Source organism: Ochotona curzoniae, unplaced genomic scaffold, assembly GCF_017591425.1.
Source record: "Ochotona curzoniae isolate NIBS_2020 unplaced genomic scaffold, NIBS_Ocur_1.0 scaffold_3890, whole genome shotgun sequence".
NCBI lineage: Eukaryota > Metazoa > Chordata > Mammalia > Lagomorpha > Ochotonidae > Ochotona > Ochotona curzoniae.
In genome coordinates this window covers 2,024,755-2,046,801 of record NW_024467115.1, presented here as the reverse complement: position 1 = coordinate 2,046,801, position 22,047 = coordinate 2,024,755, and the positions used below count along the sequence as shown (strand labels likewise).

At 39.0% G+C, this 22,047-nt stretch overlaps 1 protein-coding gene across 2 annotated transcripts in view; it reads left to right on the top strand.

Annotated features, from left to right (window-relative positions):
* Nucleotides 1-21,193, top strand: part of MAN1A1 (mannosidase alpha class 1A member 1) — a 173,884-nt gene extending 152,691 nt beyond the window's left edge. For both annotated transcript variants that reach the window (XM_040965569.1, XM_040965570.1), the window contains 4 exons: nucleotides 4,477-4,696; nucleotides 5,383-5,555; nucleotides 18,020-18,135; nucleotides 18,505-21,193. In XM_040965569.1, coding sequence (XP_040821503.1) covers nucleotides 4,477-4,696; nucleotides 5,383-5,555; nucleotides 18,020-18,135; nucleotides 18,505-18,631 — 636 coding nt within the window. In that variant the 3' untranslated portion in view covers nucleotides 18,632-21,193. The remainder of the gene's footprint in view (nucleotides 1-4,476; nucleotides 4,697-5,382; nucleotides 5,556-18,019; nucleotides 18,136-18,504) is intronic.
* Nucleotides 21,194-22,047: the final 854 nt, after the last annotated feature.

Sequence of the window (22,047 nt, the reverse complement as noted above, 5' to 3'; positions counted from 1 at the left end):
TTCTTTATTGAATCTTTATCTTATGAATGGATGGATAAGGAAATTTTGTATTTTTTGACTACGAAAAAAAGAATGAAATTTTGTCATTTGCAGTTCATGGATGGACCTGGAGTGAAATAAGCCAGTAAGCCAGACACAGAAAGATAAACCCCTCGTGTTTTTCCTCTTAAGTGGAAACTAAAAACATAATCTGAACCCAAAGCAGAATAGTAATTACTGTAGGCTGGAAAAGATTAAGGTAAATATAAAGAGTTTGAATAAAAGATGTTATGAGAAAAGTAAAGAAAGGGACTCCAAGCCACCTTGACGTGTCACACTGCAACCCATTAATAGGTACAATGCTTGTCAATACAGAAGTATTTTAAAAAAGAATCATTTAATTGTAAAAGAGCTATTCTTCTTTCATGATTATGAGTTCCCTTATTACAACTATAACTAAAATTATGGAGGATAGTGAATGCTAAATTTATATTCTGAAATTGGTTTTTATAATGCAGACAGGTCCAATGGCTGCCTGCATTTGTCTCCGGAGTTACATCAATGTGTAACATTCGAACAAACCAGGACTTACGGGAAGGTCACTAATAGTGCACAGAAAATCTTTTTTATGGAGGAGGAATGAAAAGAAATTGCCTACTGAATGTTCAGGACTATGTTAGGTAGAAACTTTCAGAGGAATAATGAAATGAGGTTTTTTTTGTTTTTTTGTTTTCCCTCACAATGCTTTAGATGCCATTCACCCAGTTTTACAGATAAGGTTGATCAGTAACAGAGGTTTAGGCCTGTGATCACAATTCAGACAAAAATTTTTGTGAACACCTAACCCTCTTTATTTCCCCACAGTGGATTTATATGTAATTAGGGATTGTCATACTATGGTTACATGTTTATTTCCGGGCCGTAGTTAGGAAGCTGAGAAACTACTTAGCAAAGCCCATAAAAGGTAAAAATAAACTAAGAACACCTCCATTTTAGCATCAATCACAAAATGAAGTGAGGTTAGAAATTAAATGAACTCAAGAAGACTATTTTATGTAAAATACCTGCCTTTGTACCCAATTTTTAAGGAATAAATCTTAGACTAGGGTCAAATTCCTTTGTGATTGATAAGTACTTTACACGTTAACTTTATGTATGTTCTTTTGACATTATGATCAAAGATTCTCAACTAATGTAAAAGTATGACTAAATCCTCAAACTATTAGCTGCTTTTTTGACTGCTTAGAATTTTTATAACCAATAATTATTCATATGGAAATTACGGAAATTTATAATCTATTTTTACATGATGTAGCCATTATTCTAAAATTGGTCTCTGAAAGAAGAGGTCTGGCTGTTTTTGACACATGCTGATTTATTGATTTAAATGTAAATGTAGCTTACTTTGCTCCAGTTAACTCCATTGAGTATTACTTTATTTCTCCGCCAAGATGAGAACCTCACTAGGCAGAGGACTGCACATACAGGAAACGAAGCACCCTGGTTAGAACATCGGCCTTCATTTGGCACAACCTTTGTTAAATCACAGGATGAATATCCAAAATAAACTATGATTTGGTCCATGTGGCCTCTTGTAGATTTATTTTACTCATCCCTGTGAAGTTTCAGTTTAGCCTACAGAGTTCTCTATGTATGATGACCTGCCGGTAAGTCATCTTCTAGTTACCATCGTGGCAGGCATTTTAACTTCTCATCTCACAGTGGCCCAATGAAAATCTTTGTGTTCCAAAAATGACAACTTTAAGATATTCTTAGAAATATTTCCTCTACCTTTAGACTATACCCATACAAGTTTTAGTGAATGCATTTAGACAAGAAAATCCATTAAGAATGAAGAAAATGCAAATGTTTTCTATTTCTCTAATAAGAAATATTTTCCATCCATTGTGGAACAAAGCTATAACAACTGAACTTCTGATTGTGAGAAGCAGCCCTGTCCCCTGGAGCAATGCTCTTTCATTTGATTTTAGGAGATTCCCACCCAGGCCCCTTACGTCAGTGTTCTGAATGGTTAAGTTACTGAACTTAAGGTTGTGTGGTTCTGTGAAAGCAGTGACTTACAGATAGGTAAATTTTCTTTGATTATTTTAACAACAAAATACTTTGAACTTTTAGCTGGCTATTATGGCCCTGTGTGGAGACCACACTAAGTATCCACAATGGTGAAGGATACCTGGGCAGGAGATGTATCAGGCACTCAAGATTCTACAATTTTTCCATCAAAGTAACTTCCTTGGCAAATGTAGATGGATGAAATCACAAAATATACAGTATTCTGTCTTCCTGATGAAGTCTCTGTAGCCTTGACACACACACAAAAAATATATTTTAGAGCAACATAGGACTATTTTTCTTCTTTCTATTTGTTTAAGTTTTTCTATTATCATACGAAATCAGATTTCCACTGCCATCCAAATACAGAATGCTGTGGAAGAAGTAGTTGGAGAAGTAGTAAGTTGGGCAGAATCACATCAAAAATAACCTAGTGTCTAGTCAAGATTCCAAACAGGGTTATAATGTTTCTCTGATTCATGCTGAAAAGTTATTACTCTTGCCATGTAGAATAAATCATTTCCTGGATGATGAATAAATTTCTGCTTGAAGAAATTTATTGTAATTTGTGTTATGAGAAGTGTTAATAGCTAAGATGTTCAGTTGCATTACATAAGGATGAAATATTAATGTAATAACTAAGTCATCAATAAAATTGCCTTAACAACAGTTAATGAACACAGTAGTATGTTCATTTCTTACCATCTTGCTTTTGTTTGCTTCCAAAGAAAACTAGAAAGGTTACATCTACCTGTCTTTTCCAATCATTTTCCCTATCACCATTTTTTTTCATATTTATACAATTGTCTAATGTATTCCCATGCCCAAGTTCCTCATTTGATACGAGCATAAACATATAGACCAAATAATAGCCATGTTCCCCTAGTGAAGTAAATGAGGATGATAACAGGAAGTATTTGCAGTTATACTAATGAGAAACTAGTAACTTGAAACATTCATGTTTGCTCTGTAAAACGTAAGGCTGTGTGGACACTTGGTGCAGCAGTTAAGGCATCACCTGGGATTCCAACATTGCTTATCGGAGTGCCCGGCTGCATTTGTGCTTATGCTGCAGCTCCATTTACAATGCCAGCTTCCTACCAGTGTGCATTCTAGAAGGCAGCAGGTGATGGCTCAAGTACTTGGATGCTTGTGACCCATATCATGTAGAGTTCCTGCTCCTGATTTAGTCTCCTGGTCAGCCCTAGATGTTGTCAGAATCTGTAGAATAAACCAGAAGATGGACGATCTTTCTCGGTTTTTTTTTTAAGATTAATTTATTTATATTGCAAAGTAAGATTTACAGAGAGAAGACAGAGAGAAAAGATCTTGGTTCACACCCCAAATAGTTGCAATGGCCAGAGCTGAGCCAGTCCAGAGCCAAGAGCTTCTTCTATTTCTCCCACATGGGTGGAGGGTCTTAAGGCTTTGGGCCATCCTCCACTGCCATCCTAAGCCATAAGCAGGAGCTAGGATGGGAAGCCAAGCAGCTGGGACATGAACCAATGACCATACGGTATCCCAGTGCTTGCAAGGTGGAGAAATAACCAACCAAGTCATTGCACTGGGCCCTATCTTTTTCTTACCATCTCTTTGTGTCACTCTGTCTTTCAAAGGAATAATTAAACAGTCTCTAAGAAAATAAAGTATAAGGCTTATTTTATCTAGTTTAAGAGCATCAACAGTCCTACAGGAGAAATAAGAGGTTTTATAATCATTTTTACAAACACTGTTATTTCTTTAGCAAATTTAAAGATCTTTGTTTTTGAAAAAATGTAGTCAGTGCATACTAGTATGCTTTTAATAGTGTGTTTTCCCACACTGGAAATGTAAATGAGGATGGTAACTAGTCTTCATCAAATGTCAGTTACAGTTCTAACCACTTCACAGATACAGGCAGAAGATTATCCACAGAATTCAGACAGAAAAGGTAGTCTGACCCCAGAACAGCCTCACTGCGACTCTGTTTGGCTCTGCTTGCAAGTCTAAGGGAGTGAAAGTAAGAATATGCCACCAGCCTGGAGTTTATACACCGATGGCTCTGTTCTTCATCTGTAATTGGGCATGGGTCTTGTTTTAGCTCTCCGTTTGTATAAATGAAAATGCAGCAAACCAGCTGTCACCATTGCATCCTCGGTCTTTCTTTGAGACGGAGATGACTTTCTGGATAAGAGAACTATGTATGTTATGGTATCAAGCCAGGCAAATCCAACTGGAGTAGCCTTACAATATCAGTTCTAACTGATAAGGCATGGATGAAAGAAAGGCTAGAAAATCAGTAATATAAAACTTCAGGTTGACTTGGGTTTGTACCACCCAGTTAAAGTTGTAAATCTTGTTTCATTCTTTCATTTTAATATTGGTGATATTTTCAGTAAAACTGAAGATTCCATAATGTTTTTTTTTTAAATGTGTTCTTTTTAGGCCATTGAGACTCACTTGATCCGCAAATCTAGTGGGGGCCTAACTTACATTGCAGAGTGGAAAGGGGGCCTCCTGGAACACAAGATGGGCCACTTGACCTGCTTTGCTGGAGGCATGTTTGCACTTGGGGCAGATGGAGCCCCTGAAGGGCTGGCCCAGCACTATCTTGAACTCGGGGCTGAAATTGCCCGTACATGTCATGAATCTTACAATCGTACATGTGAGTATATTCTTCACTTACTGTCTATTTGCATCTGCTTTGATTTCATCAAACAGGAAGCTTTGTCATTGTTGCCATCCAAAGAATGGCCATTGGCCTGGCGAAACTTATAAAGATTGATATTTTCATTTTATAGGGCACTGCTTTTCTACCTAAAAAAATATATATCCTTAGTTTATCAAGAAGCAAAAATGTAGTTCCCAAAGGGTTGAACTAGCCTAATATACTGTCCCCAGCTGTAGCTAATTACATTAGATAAGGATCTCCATCCTAGTACAAAAATAAACTAAGTATTTTGATAAATGATTATTGATCTTTCCCATACTTCCATACTGTCTTTTAAATGGGAGTTTGAAACACAGAGTTAAGTAACTGGCTTTTGGGACACACTGACTTAGAATTCTCAGCTACTGAGTTCCCAGCTAACAAGGTGCCCCATGATACATCATGTCTACTTGGTGTATGCTGGGTAAATACGGCTTAGGTGGAGAAAAAAAAATAAAAAATATTGTTACCATGAATGGTAAGAATATATTGAATATTGCCTATCATACTATGTTTATAATGATTTCCTAAAATAATCATTTTGATCATATATCTCGAATGCTGAATACCTTCTAGTTTAAGTTACAAGCCTTAAGTGTCTCCCAAGACAATAACCCATTTATGCACTACATGCCCTGCAGTCATGAAACTTGGACCAGAAGCCTTCAGATTTGATGGTGGTGTTGAAGCCATTGCTACAAGACAGAATGAGAAATACTACATCTTACGACCAGAGGTTGTTGAGACGTACATGTACATGTGGCGGCTGACGCATGATCCAAAGTACAGGAAATGGGCCTGGGAAGCCGTAGAGGTAACATTCGCATATTTTGCATATCTTCTTAGAAGTAAATGCCTTAGTAAGAACTGATAAAGTATACCTGTTTACCTGGCATAACAACTTGGCTCTCATGTTTAAACCTTTGACCAGAGGATTTCCCTTTCAGGACTGCATGTTTGCAGTTACGTCATTCTACATTCCAGGACTGGATATTTTCAGTTAGGTCATTCTATATTCCTGGTTTGCCTCTGCTGTATGAAGAATGACGAAAGTATTGCTGTAGTGAACTAAGACACTAGAATAGCTGTCCAGAAAGACATATTATAGAAATAAACTCCCATCACTTCAGAAACAATGAACACTTAATTCTTCAAGGATCGTGGTCAACTTTAACGTATTCAACTCTGAAACCAACACAGGGAGCCAGTGTTGTTGACTAACCAGTAAAGCCACTGCCTAGAGTGCCAGCATACATATAGTTTCCATATGGCGGATCCACTTACAGTCCAACTCCCTACAAGTAGCCTCGGGAAAGCAAAGGAACATAGCTCAAGTGTTTGAGCCCTTGCCACCAGTGTGGGAGACTGGGAAGGAGCTTCTGGCTCCTGGCTCCTGGTGTCAGCCTGGCCCAGCCCTGATTGTTGCAGCCATATAGGGACTGAACCAACAGATAGTAGACTCTTTCCTTCTCTCTCTCTCTCTCTCTCTCTCTCTTTCCCCCTCTCTCTCCCTCTCTACCTGCCTCCCTCTTTCTCTGTAGCTCTGATTTTCAGATGAGTTGATAAACCTTAAAAAAAAAAAAAGAAGGAAACCACTATGTATTCTTATGTATTTTTTCTGTTAGTCTTTAGGCTTTAAAATAATATATTTGAATTAGCTAATTGTGTCCAACTGTAGAAGGAGCTTATAGAATTAAAAGGATTGCCTTCAGTAACAGCCTTCCTTCTCGGTATCTGTGAACATTCCATCTGTCCATTACACTGTGTGAATTCTCTTTGACTTCTTGGGTCTCACTCGTGATTATTGTCAATCGTCTTCCTAAGCTAATCTACTGCATGCGTCATGTGCTGGATGTTAAAGGCAGTGCCCGCCTGGATCTGCAGCCAACAATGTCTAATTTGAAAAGCGAGTATTCTGAAATTATAGTGGGACATAATCCACGGAACAAGAATAAGCAAATGCTTTCGTCATACTCTTCATCCTCAAGCATTGCTTCTTAGAAAGTTAGCTGTCTTTTAAAAATACGCATTATGTATTACTTCTTTCAGGAAATCGTAAAAGAATATTGCCTTTATATAAAATTGAACAAATATCTTAGGAAGCCATTGGTGAATTTGCTTATTTCCTTCTTCATCTAGTGTGTTAACACTAATCATCAGTCATTTTCAGGAATGGCATTCCAAGTAAAACATGCAAAGTTTCCTAATTATGTTTAATCAGCAGTAATTTTAATTTCTTTAAAGCTCTGGGCTTTTCTCTTGGGGGGAGAAATGTTTTTAAGTTGCAGTTCATGTAAACTCTGATGATAGGAAATTATTTTTGTCTGGAGTTGACCAGTAAAGGAATTGAAGAATATTGACGACGTGAAAGTAGAAGAAATACTATATATATTTTTTAAAAGATTTTTTTAAATTTATACTACAAAGTCAGATATACAGAGAGAAGAGACAGAGAGAAAGATCTTCCATCTGATGATTCACTCAGCAAGTGAGCACAACAGCTGGTGCTACGCCGATCCAAAGCCAGGAGCCCGGAACTTCTTCCAAGTCTCCCACACAGGTGCAGAGTCCCAAGGCTTTGGGCTGTCCTCGACTGCTTTCCCAGGCCACAAGCAGGGAGCTGGATGGGAAGTGGAGCTGCCAGGATTAGAACCGGCGCCCATATGGGATCCCGGCGAGTTCAAGGCGAGGACTTTAGCCGCTAGGCCACAGCGCCAGGCCCAGAAATACTATATTTTATCAAGCCTGAAACACTGATGCATAAGAAGCATCAGTATTTTATACACCAATAATAAAGAACAAAGCTGCCAGTTAAAGCAGAAAGCACTAATTTTATAAATGTTAAAATGTGAAAAACATATGCAGTAGAAGTAATAAAACACAGACAGGGAGTAAGTCCCTGTTGCCAAGTGGGCAGGACAGTTTGGAAGACTTGCTCCTTCGGCGGTGTTGTTTGTGGGTTATGACGGTTGGTTTTGTGTCAGTAACATCACTTCTGTGCACTACAGCACCACGACCAACTCCCTCCACTTTTGCCACTAGTAACTTCTGCCAGAACTTGCAAGAGTGGCAAGCCAGGCATGCTGGTGGCATTTCCTTTTTTTTTTTTTACAATGCGTCAGCAGTCATGTGTGTGGAAGGCGTGGCAGCAGTTGTGTCTTGCGTTGTCACCCTCCAGCCCTTTGTGTTTCACTCAAGCACCCAGGGCTTCCCGGCTGCTCTGACTCACTCTGTCCTGTGACTTGGCCCTGGGAAGCCACAGCTGCAGACGTTGTCAGAAGACAGGAGTCTCTCCCCAGGCAGCTGCTTGTGGTGGGGCAAGGTAATGGCGCCGAGGGCAGCCTGCAGCCAGTGAGGTTTTGGAGTTGATAGCTGACTGTTACTTCTTCCTTCTTTAAAGAGGAACTGTGTGGTCTGCGCATGCGTGCTGAGTGGCCGGATGTCCCACGCTGCTGCTTACCTGCTCCAGTGCCTCTCCTCCAGTCCCGTTTCTCTCTGCCCCTCCTCACTTCCTGCCTTGAACTTTCCCCTGCCCATCAACATCTTGCATCCATCGCTGCCTCATAGTTCTGTGGAATTAGGGGAATAAGGTTGGGTGGCAGGGATTTACTCTTAACAACAGTAGCGTTAAAAGGTTATTAGGGTTAAATAGTAAATTAGTGTCTAGAGGTGAGACTAGTTAAACATAATAGTAGTAAGAATACAAGAGTGCTAAGTAGTGATAAGGGAAGTTTCTTAACTGTTACCATAACCACTATATTTGGCTTCTGTAATCGTTGCTTGGCTTTGCTGCGTAAAGAACAGGACTGACGCCATGATGGCCTAAAGTCAGGGAGTAGGCCTAAGTCTCACTTCAAGGTTTCATTTTCCTCAGAGTGATGCAGTGGGCAGGGGGGAATGACCTTGGAGATGGGCCAGTCAGGGGCATCCGCATGTCTGCATATGGAATCTAGTCCTCATTCATATGGGTTGCATGGGAATGTGGCCTGCACCAGTATGAGTTATACGTGACCAAGACAAGGACTGCTTGCTGGAGACGTGTTGTACGTGACTAGCAGAGAAATAAGAGTGCAAGAGACCAGCGGGGTGCTTGTCGAGACACCACTGCGATGGATGAGACATGGACCCGAGCTCGAGCCAGCAATAAAGTCTCCTCGCTTTTGCATTGTTGCATGTGGAACCTGTCTGTCCGTGGTTCGGGGATCTTTTAGACCTAACAGTTCATTTTCTTTTTCTTAGTTTTTGACATAGCATTTTTAAAATTTGCATTACAGTAAAAAGGCTTAGTGCTTTACCAATGAAGTTTAATAGATAAAAAGCAAAAAGACCTATGTTTAGTGCAAATATAGATGGCTAACCATAGTAATTGAATTGGAGGAAAAAATGACCTTTTCTCCAATATTTACACTTAGAAGTGATCACAGATCACTAAGATTATAGTAGTATAAAATTTTTAACCAGCGGCTTGTCAGAGCTGTAAAACAAAGTTTCACAAAACTGTATTTGCAGAAATGAACCATGCAGACATTTTCACCTTTGTTGTTGGCTTTTGATTTTTTTTCTTTTTAATTTAAGCTCCCGCGTAAGAGGGAGAACATGCAGTATTTGTCTTTCTTGATCCAGCTTGTTTTACTCAGCGTGATGTCCTCCAGTCGCATCCGGGTTGAGACAATGGTAGAATTTCATTCTTTGCCAAAGCGGAGGGATGCTCCTGAGTACACGCCCCATGGTCACTATCCCAGCATTTGTGGAGGGCGCCTTGGTTGATTCCAGTCTTGGGCCGTTGTGAAGAGTGCGGCCGCAAACTGGACACAGTGAGTTTCTGCTGTTGGTTATGAACTCGGTGGTTTGATTGCTGGCCATTTGACTCCTGGTGTCCACAGTGGCCGCACTACCGTACATCCCCTCCAGCACAGAGGTGTTCCCCTTTTGCCGCAGCCTCGCTAGCGTCTCTTACTCTCTGCGTTTTGTATTTTAGCCTTTCTGACAGGAGTGTGCTGTTACCTCATTGTGGCTTTGATTTGCATTTCCCTAACGTTGAGCGTTTTTTTTAATATGTGTTGGCCAGTTGTTTTTCTTCCCTGTGAACTGTCTGTTGATTATTTGCCCATCTCTTTACTTTTAAGATTTATTTATTATTATTGTTTTTTAAAGACATTTATTTTTATTGGAAAGGCAGATTTATAAAGAGAAGGAGAGACAAAGATCCTCCAGCTGCTGGATCACTCCCCAGGAGGCTGCAATGGCCAAAGCTAAACTGATCCAAAGCCAGGAGCCAAGAGCTTCTTCCCGTTCCCATGTTGGGTGCAGGATCGCACCAAGGCATTGGGACCGTTCCCACTGTTTTCCCAGTCCACAAGTAGGGAGCTGGATGGGAAGTGGAGCAGCCAGGACATGAATTGACACCCATATAGAATCCCAGGTGTGCAAGGCGAGAATTTAGCTGCTAGGCTATTGCACCAGACCCTATTTGCTCATTTCTTAGCCAGATTGTTAATTTTGTTGTGATTGAGGGTTTTTTTTAAGTTAATTAGCATATTCTGGATAGTAATCCTTTGTTGAATAGAAAGCCTGGAAGTATTTTTTTCCCATTCTCTTGGATGTGTCTTCACTCTATTGCTTGTTTTTTCTGCTTTACAGAAGCTTCTGAGCTTGACATAGTCCCATTTGTTTGCTTCTGGGGAACCTGTAAAAAAGTTGTCCCCTACACAACATCTTCAAGTACTTCCCCTACACTTTTCTTCCAGCAACTTTGTAGTCTCAGGCTTTAAGTTTACTTCTTTGGTCCATCTTGAATTGATTTTTCTGTGTGGTGAAATGTATGGCTCTAATTTCATTCTTCTATGTAAGTGTACCCAGCTTTGCCACCAGCATTTGTTGAAGAGATTATCCTTATTCCACTGTGTAATCTGAGTGCGTTTGTCAAAATCAGGTGACTGTATGTATGTGGATTCAACTCTGTGCTTTCTGTTCTCTTTCATTAATCTGTAGGCTGGTTTTTATGCCAGTACCATAACGTTTTCATGACTGTAACTTTATAGTATGTCCAAGTCAGGTATTGTGATGTCTCCAGCTTGGTTTTTCTTGCTCAGCGTATCTTTGACTATCCTGGGTCTTTTGTGATTCTGTATGAATTTTAGGATTGAGTTTTCTAATTTTGTAAAGAATGTTATTGGGATTTTGCTAGGCATTGCATTGATCTATAGGTTGTTTTAGATAGCAAAGATATTTTAATGATATGATTTCATCTAGTCCATGAGCAAGGAGTATCCTTCCACCTTTTTGTGTCTTTAATGATGTTTTTCCATCAGTGTGTGATAATTTCCAGTTTAGGTGTTTTTCATTTTGGTTGAATATTTTCCTAAATAGTTGATTTTTTTGGTAGCTGTTCTGAATGGGATTTCTCTTTGTTTCCTGTTTTGGTGAATTCATCATTAGCATATTAGGAAGGCTCTTTATGTTTATTTTGTAACTGTAACTTTACTGAATTGACCTATCAATTCTGATAGCTTTTTTGTAGAGTATTTAGGGTTTTCCATATATAACATAATGTCATCAAACAGCATGGATAGTTTTGCTTCCTTTCCTGCAGGTTTGATGCCCTTTGTTTCTGTCTCCTCCCTAATAGCTCTCTCTAGAGTTCCCAATGCTAGATGGAGTAAATGTACATCCTTGTCTTGCTCCAGGTCTGAGGGGAGATGTCTTCAGTTTTTACATATTCACTACGGTATTGACTATTGGTTTGTATTAAATAGTCTTTGTAATTTTGAGTAATGTTCCTCCTGTACCTAATTTATGGAGAATTTTTATCTTGAAGGGCTCTTGAATCTTATCACTTGCCTTGTCTGCATCTATTGAAATGACCATGTGGCTTTTATTCTTCATTTTGTTGATGTTATTTATGACATGTATTGATTTGCGAATGTTGAACCACCCTTGCATTACTAAGACAAATCCCACTTGATTTATGTATGTGTGATGTATGATCTGGTTTGGGGTATGATTTGCAAGTATTCTATTGCCAATCTTTGCATCTGTTTTCATTAAGGTTATATATCTGTAATTTTCTTTTGTATTATACCTTTGTTTGATTTTGCTTTTACAGTGATGCTGGCCTCATAAAAAACAAACAAAAAAAATGTTTGGCATAGTCCTATCCTTTTCAGTATTTTAAAGTAGCTTGAAAAGTGTTAGAATTATTTGCTCTTTGAATGTTTTGTAGAATTCCATAGCAAAAAGCCATCAGGTCCTGCACTTCTCATTGATTCGAGACGTTTAATCACTGCTTCCATCTCATTGCTTGTTATGGGTCTGGTTAGATGTCTGTACCTGCTTGGTCTCTCAGTTATCCAAAGAGGGTCCATTCTGCAAACTCTTCCTTCTTTGTCCATACTTTACCTCCGCCATCTTGTCCCGACGTTGTTTACTGCTGTGAGCTCTCAGGACTCGACAGTGCGAGTTAAAAAGCTGCTTTCTCAACATATGCCCTGCAGCCTGTGGCCCTCTTGCTCTCATGGTTGACTTATAAAGCCCTGGCTCATGTTGAAATGATGTGTGAGATGTTAGTTGTTCCATTAACTGCTGTTGAGTCACCTGTTTGTTTCTGTACCTTCTGATCTGTACCTATTTATTTCAACCACACTTTCAGTTTGTGGAGTATTTAGCCATCCTCTTATCTCCTAAGAAGGCCCTCCATCACCAGCTTTATTTCACAGTACACTTGATAAACACTCTTTCCATCTCAAAGGTGCATTTCTTAATAACAGTGTAGATTGTGAAATGGAAAAGTCTGCAGGCTAGGCAGTGATTTCCTCCATGAGTTAACAGCAGCATGTTAACCATTTAATTAATCATGTTTTTCCCTTTTCTCAATAATGTGATGAAGGACTTTGTTATCCTCCCAATTAAACATCAGATAGCTGGAAAATTGGCTTTATCAGACTGTTAGTTATACATATACATTCACATTGTATTATACATTTTTTCAGCTGCCCTACCACAGTAGAGGCAAAGCTTTACCTGGGGATTGTGGTTGGAGATGAAGGGAGGTGGACGGGAGACATGCTCATGCACGCAGTTTCATTTAATTCCAAAAAACCAACATTTTCCACATGAATATCTTGAGTCACAGAGAGGAGTTCAGCTCTTCTCTTACCCCTCCTGGTTCTGCCTCCCGTCCCTGGCCTGACACCTATTTTTCTGGTCTCCCTGCAGCCTGGTGCTGTATCCTACCTTTGGGTCCAGGCCCAACTCAAGCAGACATCTGCCGTTGCATCGTTCCTTTGAATTCCTTCTCGGGAATCAGCATGAGTCAGCCGTTTATCTAATTTAGAGCATCAGGGAACACTCCCCAGTCCTGAGCCTTTCTGACTCGTGGCTTAACACATACTGTCATCTGTTTGCTGTGTTCTTACCTTGTGCCCCCAAAAGCAATTCCTTAGGATCAGATTTGTCCTTTTAGTGTTTGCTTACAACTCCAGTCTCCTGTCCTGTTCTCTGCTATAAACACATCCCAGTCGCACATAATCACTGACAGCATAAGCATCTTACAAAATCAAGGTGGTCCATAAACCTAGGAGCTGAGTCCAGAGAACACATCGTAGTTACATGGTGCAATGTCATACTAAACTGAACAAATGACCACCTGCAGAGATACTGAAGAACCAGCCCCTGTTACAAAGACCTAGGAAAAGGCCACTTCTCCCTGACTTTACCTTCTGAAGTCTTAAAAGGTTTGCTTTTGACCTGAACACATTTTATTTTTTGAAAGTGAAGCATTCCTCTTGGCATTTTATCTTTCTGCTTTTTAAAATTTACCAAAAGCCATTTAAAAAAAAAGTGGAAGTAAATGATCCTCTCTAAATCTATAGAGGCAGAAATGCAGGCAACCATTTAAGCTACCTGAGCCCATCTCAGAGCGTGTGGACTCAGTTCCTAACTCTGGCTCCCAAGGCCAGCCACCTGCCCATGCACATCCTCCTGGTGGCTCAAGCTCTGCCTCCCGACCTGGGAGACCTGCATTGATTTCCTGTCACAGCATTGGCCTCAGCCCAGCCCGACATGCTGAGCAGGCATGTTTGGAATGAATCAATGGACGGAAGATCTCTCTCTACTGAGAGAGAATGGGTTGATAGATGGCTGATTGATTGATAGATGAATAGATGTTATTTTCTGTCAAGCTAGTTAACAAAAAATAAACCTCTAAAAGCTCATTATCATTGTTCCTTTCATCCTCTCATCTTGTTTTATTCTTACTACAGCTCCGTGTTGAGAAATGTACTGCCTGGATCGAAAAATCCCAGGGGCCACAGTGGGGAATCCTAGATCTAGCCTCCATTCTCAGGCTTTTTGTTCCTGACTACTATAGCTTACCCCATAAGGACTGGGAGAAAAAGAATGAGTGAGATTATCTGCAGAGAAACACCCAGTGGGCACACTCTGCGTCAAAGCTACTGTTTTCCTGTAAGCGATGAAGGAGCTGTAGGCAGCTCAATGGAACCTAAAAGGAACAACCAGGACCAAGGTTGTTGTGGTTAAAAATCACTTTAAGAGATTATCTCAAAATGGAGTTTCATAACAAGGTTCTCCATTCCTTTTCAACTTTTCCACCTTTCATGAATAATTTTTGACCTTCTGTGCACCTGTTACCTGACTTCTTATCTAACCTTTTATCAAAAAAAAAAGTAAAGACCTGAAAGTTTCTTCAAACTTGTCCTGCATTTCCCTTATCTGGAACTTAGAATTTAATCAAAGCATCTTTTTTAAGTGGACTGTTTCCTTTTCATGGGAGCTTTTTAAAAGTACCAAATCATAGGGCATTTTCTTTTCTCATGGAGTCTGCTGGTCAGATTTTGTTTAAGCTAGTAATTAAATGCTTCTCCTCGTGGCCCCAAGCTCTCTGCCTTCTGACTTGCAACCCTGGTGTGAAAATCAATAGCCTCATTATCAGCATCTGCAGATGGAGGCTGAGCTCTCTGCATCTCCACTCCTGAGAAGCCATGGCCAGAACTGACTCCCTCCTTCTCGTCTTTTCTAGGCTCTGCAGTCTGTCAATTCCATTTTCCAGCAAAATCTGCGCTTTCCAGAAAAAAAGAATGATGTGGCTATATAGGCAGAAAAAGATAGGATTATGACTCACAAAACTGAAAAAGAAATGAAAAGTGACATGAAAACATTTGTTCTGTTTATATTTTCTTTATTTCATTACAAACTTTAGGCGTTCAGTCTTTAAAATTAGTTATTTTTGTACACAGTTGATGAATTAAAACCAGATTTCAGATGGCAATTTTGAGTTGACTGTTTAATTAATAGCATTAATAGGATGTGGTAAGCAAAAAAGCAGCTTGCCTGAAGGAGAAAATGCCTGGTAATATGCATAGCAACCAACATAATTTCAAAAGACAAATAGCATGCAAAAATCAACTAAAAATGGATTAAAGACTGATGCATAAGATCTAAAACCACGAAACAGAAGAAAACAGGGCACAAAGCTCCTTGCCGATGATTTTTGGATTTAACTCTAAAAACACAAAAGCAAAAATAAATGCATGGTACTATCAATCTAAAAGATCTCCGTGTACAGCAAAGGTGACAGTGAACTTGACGAAAAGGCAGCCTGTGAGCAGAAATTTTAGAATCCATCTGTAAAATATTAGTATTTAAAGACAACCATTGTTGAAAGGGGGTAGAAAAGAGGAAACCTTTGAACATTGTTGCCAGTCGTACAAATGAACACAACCATTATGGGAAACTATAGTTAGACACAGGTCTAACAAAGGCGGCCCCGTAATGCTGGACACCAGAAGTATTTCAAATTTCAGAGCTTTTCAATTTTTGGAATATTTGTATAGATTTTAGTGGTTGAGCAGCCCTAATTCAAAAATCTAAAGTCAGAAGACTCCAGACTCTGAAATATTTAGAGAAGAGACATCTAGCCAGTACAACCAAAGGAAATGAAACCCGAACCTCGAAGGTGGCACTCAGTCACGTGTTCTTGGAAGAACTCACAGCAGCTAACATAGGGAAAAACTTCGGTGTTCGTCAGTAGAGAAATGGATTTTTAAAAGTGTGTGTTTTGCATTTAGTTGCATGTGTATGTGTATAGAGAGATGTCACCTAACATATGCAAATGTATACACACAGGAATATTATCCAGCCCTAGGAAAGAATGCCTGCCGTTTGTGACAACCTGGGTTCATTTGGAGGACATTATGTTAAATGAAGCAGGCTTAAACTAACATAGGAAAAAAATCATGTATTATGTGGAATCTAAATAGTTTAACATGAAACTCATAGAGTAGACGGCATGTGGGAGTTATCAGGCTGGGTGAAAAAGGAGAGACACTGATCAAAAACTACAAATTATGACTTTTCAGTCCTACCTTTAGAAGAGCAAGTATTAGAAACCTGACATGCAGGCTGGTGACTAGTGAGTAGATCTTAGTTGTTCTCCCACAAATGTAACTTATGAGATGTAAGGTGATGCATTTGTTGGTCAGCTTCATTGTGGGAATAATTTTACAATGTATGTGTATATATCAAAATATAATGTATACATTTCAACAATAGGGCCTGGGGCAGTAGCCTAGTGGCTGGAGTCCTGCCTTGCAGGTCCCGGGGTCCCATCTGCACGTCAGTTCATGTCCTGGTAGCCCCACTCCCATCCAACTCCCTGTTGTAGCCTATGAAAGCAGTTGAGATTAGCCCAAAGCCTTGGGTCCCTACACCTGCCTGGGAGGCTCCTGGCTCCTGGCTTCAGATCAGCGTAGCTCTGGCTGTTGCAGCCACTTGAGCGAACCAGCAGACAAAAGATCTTCCTCTCTGTCTCCCCTCCTCTCTATATATCAGACTTTCCAATAAAAATGAATAAAATCTTAAAAAACAAAAGACATGTTAACAAAAAAGCCTGAAGAAACTGTTAATACCAGGTGAAAAGAAAGGAAGGAACGGAGGGAAGGACGGAAAGAAAATAGCAGCCAATTTACCTGCACCCATGGAGTCGGAAGGCTAGTTGGAATTCATTGTGACTTCTACTTTGATACTCGCACTGCCCAATGCTCTTTTTTTCTTTTATTAGTGATGTTCAGACAAATATAGAAATGTAGGATCATTTCTTAAGTTGCCAGTGATTCTTCTCAGCTTCCTCCATCTTAAAGGAAAAATGCATTTTAGGAATAAATAATAGTCACATTTCTCTAACTGCCTTCCATTTTCTGCTTTTAACCCTATCACAAGTATCACATATTAGTACCCCCATAATCAGTTTAAGAAAGAAGATGTTCTTATTATAATAGTAGCCACTTAGAGTCGGTACATTTCCTCCACTGGTTCATACTCGCAGTTAATATTAACTGTCTCTAGATCAGGAATCCACACGCTTTCCCTCTGAGAAGCAGACGGTACAGCCTTAGGGCCCTCCGGTCTGTGCTGCAGCTGCTCAGCTCTGACCTCTGCCATTTAGTGCAGCAGCAGTCCAGACAACATGGAGACAAATAAGTATCGATGGGGCTCCAACACATTTATCAGCAAAGACAGAAGGATCAGGCATCTGAGGCAGTGGTTAGAACGCAGAGTTACTCTCATCGCACAGAGTGTGTGGCTAGAATCCCAGACATTCTGCTCCTGATCCAGCTTCCTGCTTCATGCACACCATGGGAGGCAGCAGATGATGACCCAGCGACATTGATTTTGGTCCCCCACGTGGGAGACCCAGATGGAATCCCTAGCCCTTGGCTTTGGTCTGGCCAGTCCAGCCTGTTGCAGGCATTTGAGGAATAAAACCAGTCAATAGGAAATCTCTGTGTCTCTTTCATTCAAATAAACAAAAGGAATTATTATGTTTAAAAGAATAAGTAGGAGACTGGATTTGGTTTGCCCAAGATAAATATGCTGCATTATTGGCCAAATCTTACTCTAAACCGAAATAAGCTATCAGTGAATATTACTCTAAAATGAATTATATTTTTGTATCAATCTTTCCAATTAATATAAAGCCTGTTGTCCATATATCCTCTGACTTTATTTATTATTTTGTACTCATGTTTTATGGTGTTTAAATTTTCATTTAATTGCAGTATTTGTTCTGAATCTGACAGTAAACATTCGTGATGATCAGTTTACTGGAACGTAACCCTTCCCTTCAGAGTGAATGGAGCCTAATCAGCCTCATTGGTGTTTGGATCTTTTCTTTTTTTTCATTTGAATGGGATAGTAACAAACACTAGTGACAATGAGCTTACTGCAGTGTGGCCATTCTGTCTCCTTCTCTTTGTTCTCTAGGCCCTGGAAAGTCACTGCAGAGTGAATGGAGGCTACTCGGGCCTCAGGGACGTTTACTTCACCCATGAGAAATACGATAATGTGCAGCAGAGTTTTTTCCTAGCAGAGACATTAAAGTAAGTGGAAACGGTTCTAAAAGTATGTGACTACGGTACCTGAGCAAATCTTTGTAGATATCATTACCGTGAATACATTCATATCACATCAATATGACTGACTCACCATGCCCTTCTGCATGCACAGTAATTGCAGGTGTGTTTTTAAACCTGGATGAATTTGATGAGTTGGGATGGCTTAGTATCTCTCACCCGTCATACCAAAGCACATGTTAGGTTCCTTATTCCACTTGAGTATGTGACCTGGGGGATGTCATAACGCCGCCTCCACAAGGTGACTCCAAGAGAGAGATATTGTTTTACTGTCATTTTGATTTCTCTACCTGCTGTATTCTGCTGGGTCTCATACACTCTTCTTTTTCTCACCAGATATTTGTACTTAATATTTTCTGATGATGATCTTCTTCCACTGGAACATTGGATCTTCAATACGGAGGCACATCTTCTCCCTATCCTCCCTACAGAACAAAAGGAAGTTGAGGTTAAAGAGAAATAATAAGAGATTTTATATTAGACTCTGCTCCATTCCCTTCACTGCATACCTTAATAAGTCCTTTTCTGATAATCAGACACATGAACTCTTATTAATGTCTGTGTTACTCTAAGTTGTAAAACTGTTTTTGCAGTCTTTTATGTTTGCTACCATAGCATAATTGGACCTGAATTCTTGATTGTGTCCTCTGTTATTCAGTCAGTGGATCCACAGGTTTTTATTATAAGTAATCTATTATCTCTGGAATTTAGGAAGGAATAATAATGGTTTTTATGAAGCTGGATGTAATGGTATACCAGTGACCTCTTAATTATAATTTGATTTGACTGCAAAAAGTTTTCCTCCTCTATGAGGAGATGATGTCTGCTTTAAGCTGTAATGTTTTGCCATGTTGCAAAAAGCCATAATAATAAATTAAGTATTAAAAAGCTTTTTCCTTTTCAATTTCTTGTGAACCTGGTTTGTCTATCCACCAGAGACAGATCTTATAACTGTGACAGCCTCCTTAAGCAGGTCTATCATTATTTGATAGAATATCCTCTAAAATATGTCACTCACGTTGTAATTCAAATTAGAATGTCATCCCCAAAGGCTCATCTCGTGTTGACCTCATTCCATTAGAATTGCAGGATATTTTTGTCGGTTCGTTGTATTAGTGTTCCCCAGTTTGTGACTCTGTTCTCTACTTATTTTGAATGCTGTGTGTCACTTCTGGATCATGTGCTTCCTAATTTCTTCCAACCCCCACTACACAGCAAGGTGAATAAGCTTTGCAGAGCGCTGCTGTCACTAATTGTAGTTTCTAAATGAAACTGATGCCATTTTCAGTGGGGCTTTGTCTTTTGCTTTTACCTGGAGATATATAAGGAAATTGGGTCTCTGAAAAGAGAGAATTTTATATGGCCTTAGTTCATTTGTTTATGGCTCATCGTTTGTGTGTGTGTGTGTAAAGCATTCCATTGGAGTCAAGTTTGAAAAGTTCCCTTTCTTAAACATACTGATTTGTTTCATTTTGGTTTATGAAAATGATATTTGACTCTGAAAGAACTTTTGCAGATTTGTTTATTCATGACAATTAAGAAAAATATAATAATCTTTTGGGCCAAATAAGAACTTACCTGTGGTTAGAAGCAGCTTATAGGAATGGACACTGTCAGTTCCCCACAATTTGATCTGCAGCTGCTCAAGGTAATGACATGGATCTTTTAAACATTAAGTTGTGAACTCTGAGTGGTTTTCCCAAGAATGAATTGATGGCACTTCGTGTTCTCTTATCATTGATTCATATGATACCTGTTTCCCATTAAAAAAAAGGCTGATACGATGATGTACATTCTGAGGCATGACTTAACTTAAATTCGCAACCTACACTGATCAAACAGATCAGTGCAACCTTGTGGATTAGGCTGAAACATATGAAATTGCTGCATTTGTAGTATAAAAACCGCCCTTATCAGCAGTTTAATACAGTGCAAACTAATAATAAAAAAGACACTTAGTTTCTTGGCTGCCAGCAAACTTAAATAGTTTTAATGTTTCAGCCTTTAAAAATGTTCCAAAACATTACCTGTGACAGGGTCACATTGTATGACCTCCTTTTCTCCGCCTCCCCCCCCAACTCCAGCATTGTACATCGGTATGTCGAAGAATAAATTAGTAAAATTAGCCAAAAGCTCATCAAAGCCATGTTCATGTTCTCTGTAACCACAATAGCTTTTCACACTCATTGTTTCAGCTCTCTTAATGAAACAAATGATAGTTCCCTTTTTTCCAGAACTTAAAGTCAGCCTACAAAAGTTATTATCAGTATTAGGCCACATGTGTTTACAGTGTAATTTTCATATTAATATCCTTGAATTAATCATTGAAATTAGTTCATTTTCTTTGCTTTCCACTTTGATTTGGAAGAGCACATTGAACTGATAAGTATTTTGCAGCAGATAGGGTTTAAAGCCGAGCGGTATATACAAACTGCAATACAATGTCCTATTTGTATCCTAATGTAAGTAGACAAGAAATCATACTGCTTGCCCCCTCTGCCAAAGGCAAGAATAGAATTTCTTGTTTTAGAGCTCAGATTATTTTAGCCCAAGTCCCAAAACACCAAAAATGTAAGCAAGGAAAAAGAATAGTATTAGGAGATACAATTTAATTAAAGTTATGTTTTTGTGTTAATTATTTTAGACAGCTGAAGTCTTTAAGTAAACAGTATCTTTGATTCATTTTCAACAAAACTGTGCAGTTGAATTTACACATATATTCACATCTTGAAGGATGAACAATTAAATTAGCACTTCATTTTGTTTATACAATGTTTTTATATACCCTGTGCAATTAATATTACATATATAAGTTGTATGCCGATGTAAGATCTCATGACTATCATGACTTTCTCATGTATATTATCCATTTTTACATTGACTGTTTCTTATTTGTACATAAACCCATCCTGTCATTTCCAACTTTATACAAATCTCTAATGTTATGGAAACAATAGATTGACACATAATTTTTAAAAATTATATTTGTAAAATTTCTCTATTGTGAATAAAGTCTTTTAATATAGCTCCTCATGTGTTGTGTTTTTCTCTTTTCAAAGAAGCTTCAGCTGTATCTGGAGGTGATTGTGTACAGCTGGAAGTGGAATTACATACCACACCTGAAATGTAGACAGGGAAATGTTAACATTGCAGATTCCTTTCCTTAGTTATCTATTGTCTGTCCAACCCATTAGTATTTAAACTCAGTGAGAACAGAAACTTAACTTCGTTTGGCCTACCCAAGCCCCCATCCATGATTCCAGTGCCAAAAGGACCACCAGACACTTGGCAGCATAAAATCATTGTCTGATGAGCCAGTTCAGGAATAAATGAGACCCTACCTGATATTCAGGGACTTTGTTGCAACTATCTGCAAGTGTATCTTAATCAGCAAGTTTTTTTTTTTAATATGAGTAAGTTTTTATGACTGGAGTCAACTGTTAATCAACACATTTTTAAACTTATCATATCACTAAGAAATAATGTATGGTCCTATGTAAAAATATGAAACAAAAAAACTGAAAATTCATGAAGTCATAATTGTATCAATATTGTTTTCTACATGTTGCTATTTAGATATCTATCATTGTCTTAGATGGCTTGATCTCACAGTCCTTCTGCACATACATGGGTGGACGGCTTGATGAATGCATACATCTAAATGACCATCTTAGCAGGATCAAGCCAAGGAATTGTTTTCTTAACTAACACAGAATTGACCAAAAACCTTCTGAATTCAGTTATTTATAACCAAAGTCACAGTGATAATTCTTAAAATTTCATTCAAATGTGATTTTAACTTAACACTAATCACAAGCCCTTTAGAGAAATGACAGCCTGACGACTAGTACATCTGCCTTTAGATGAAGATCTGTGTAG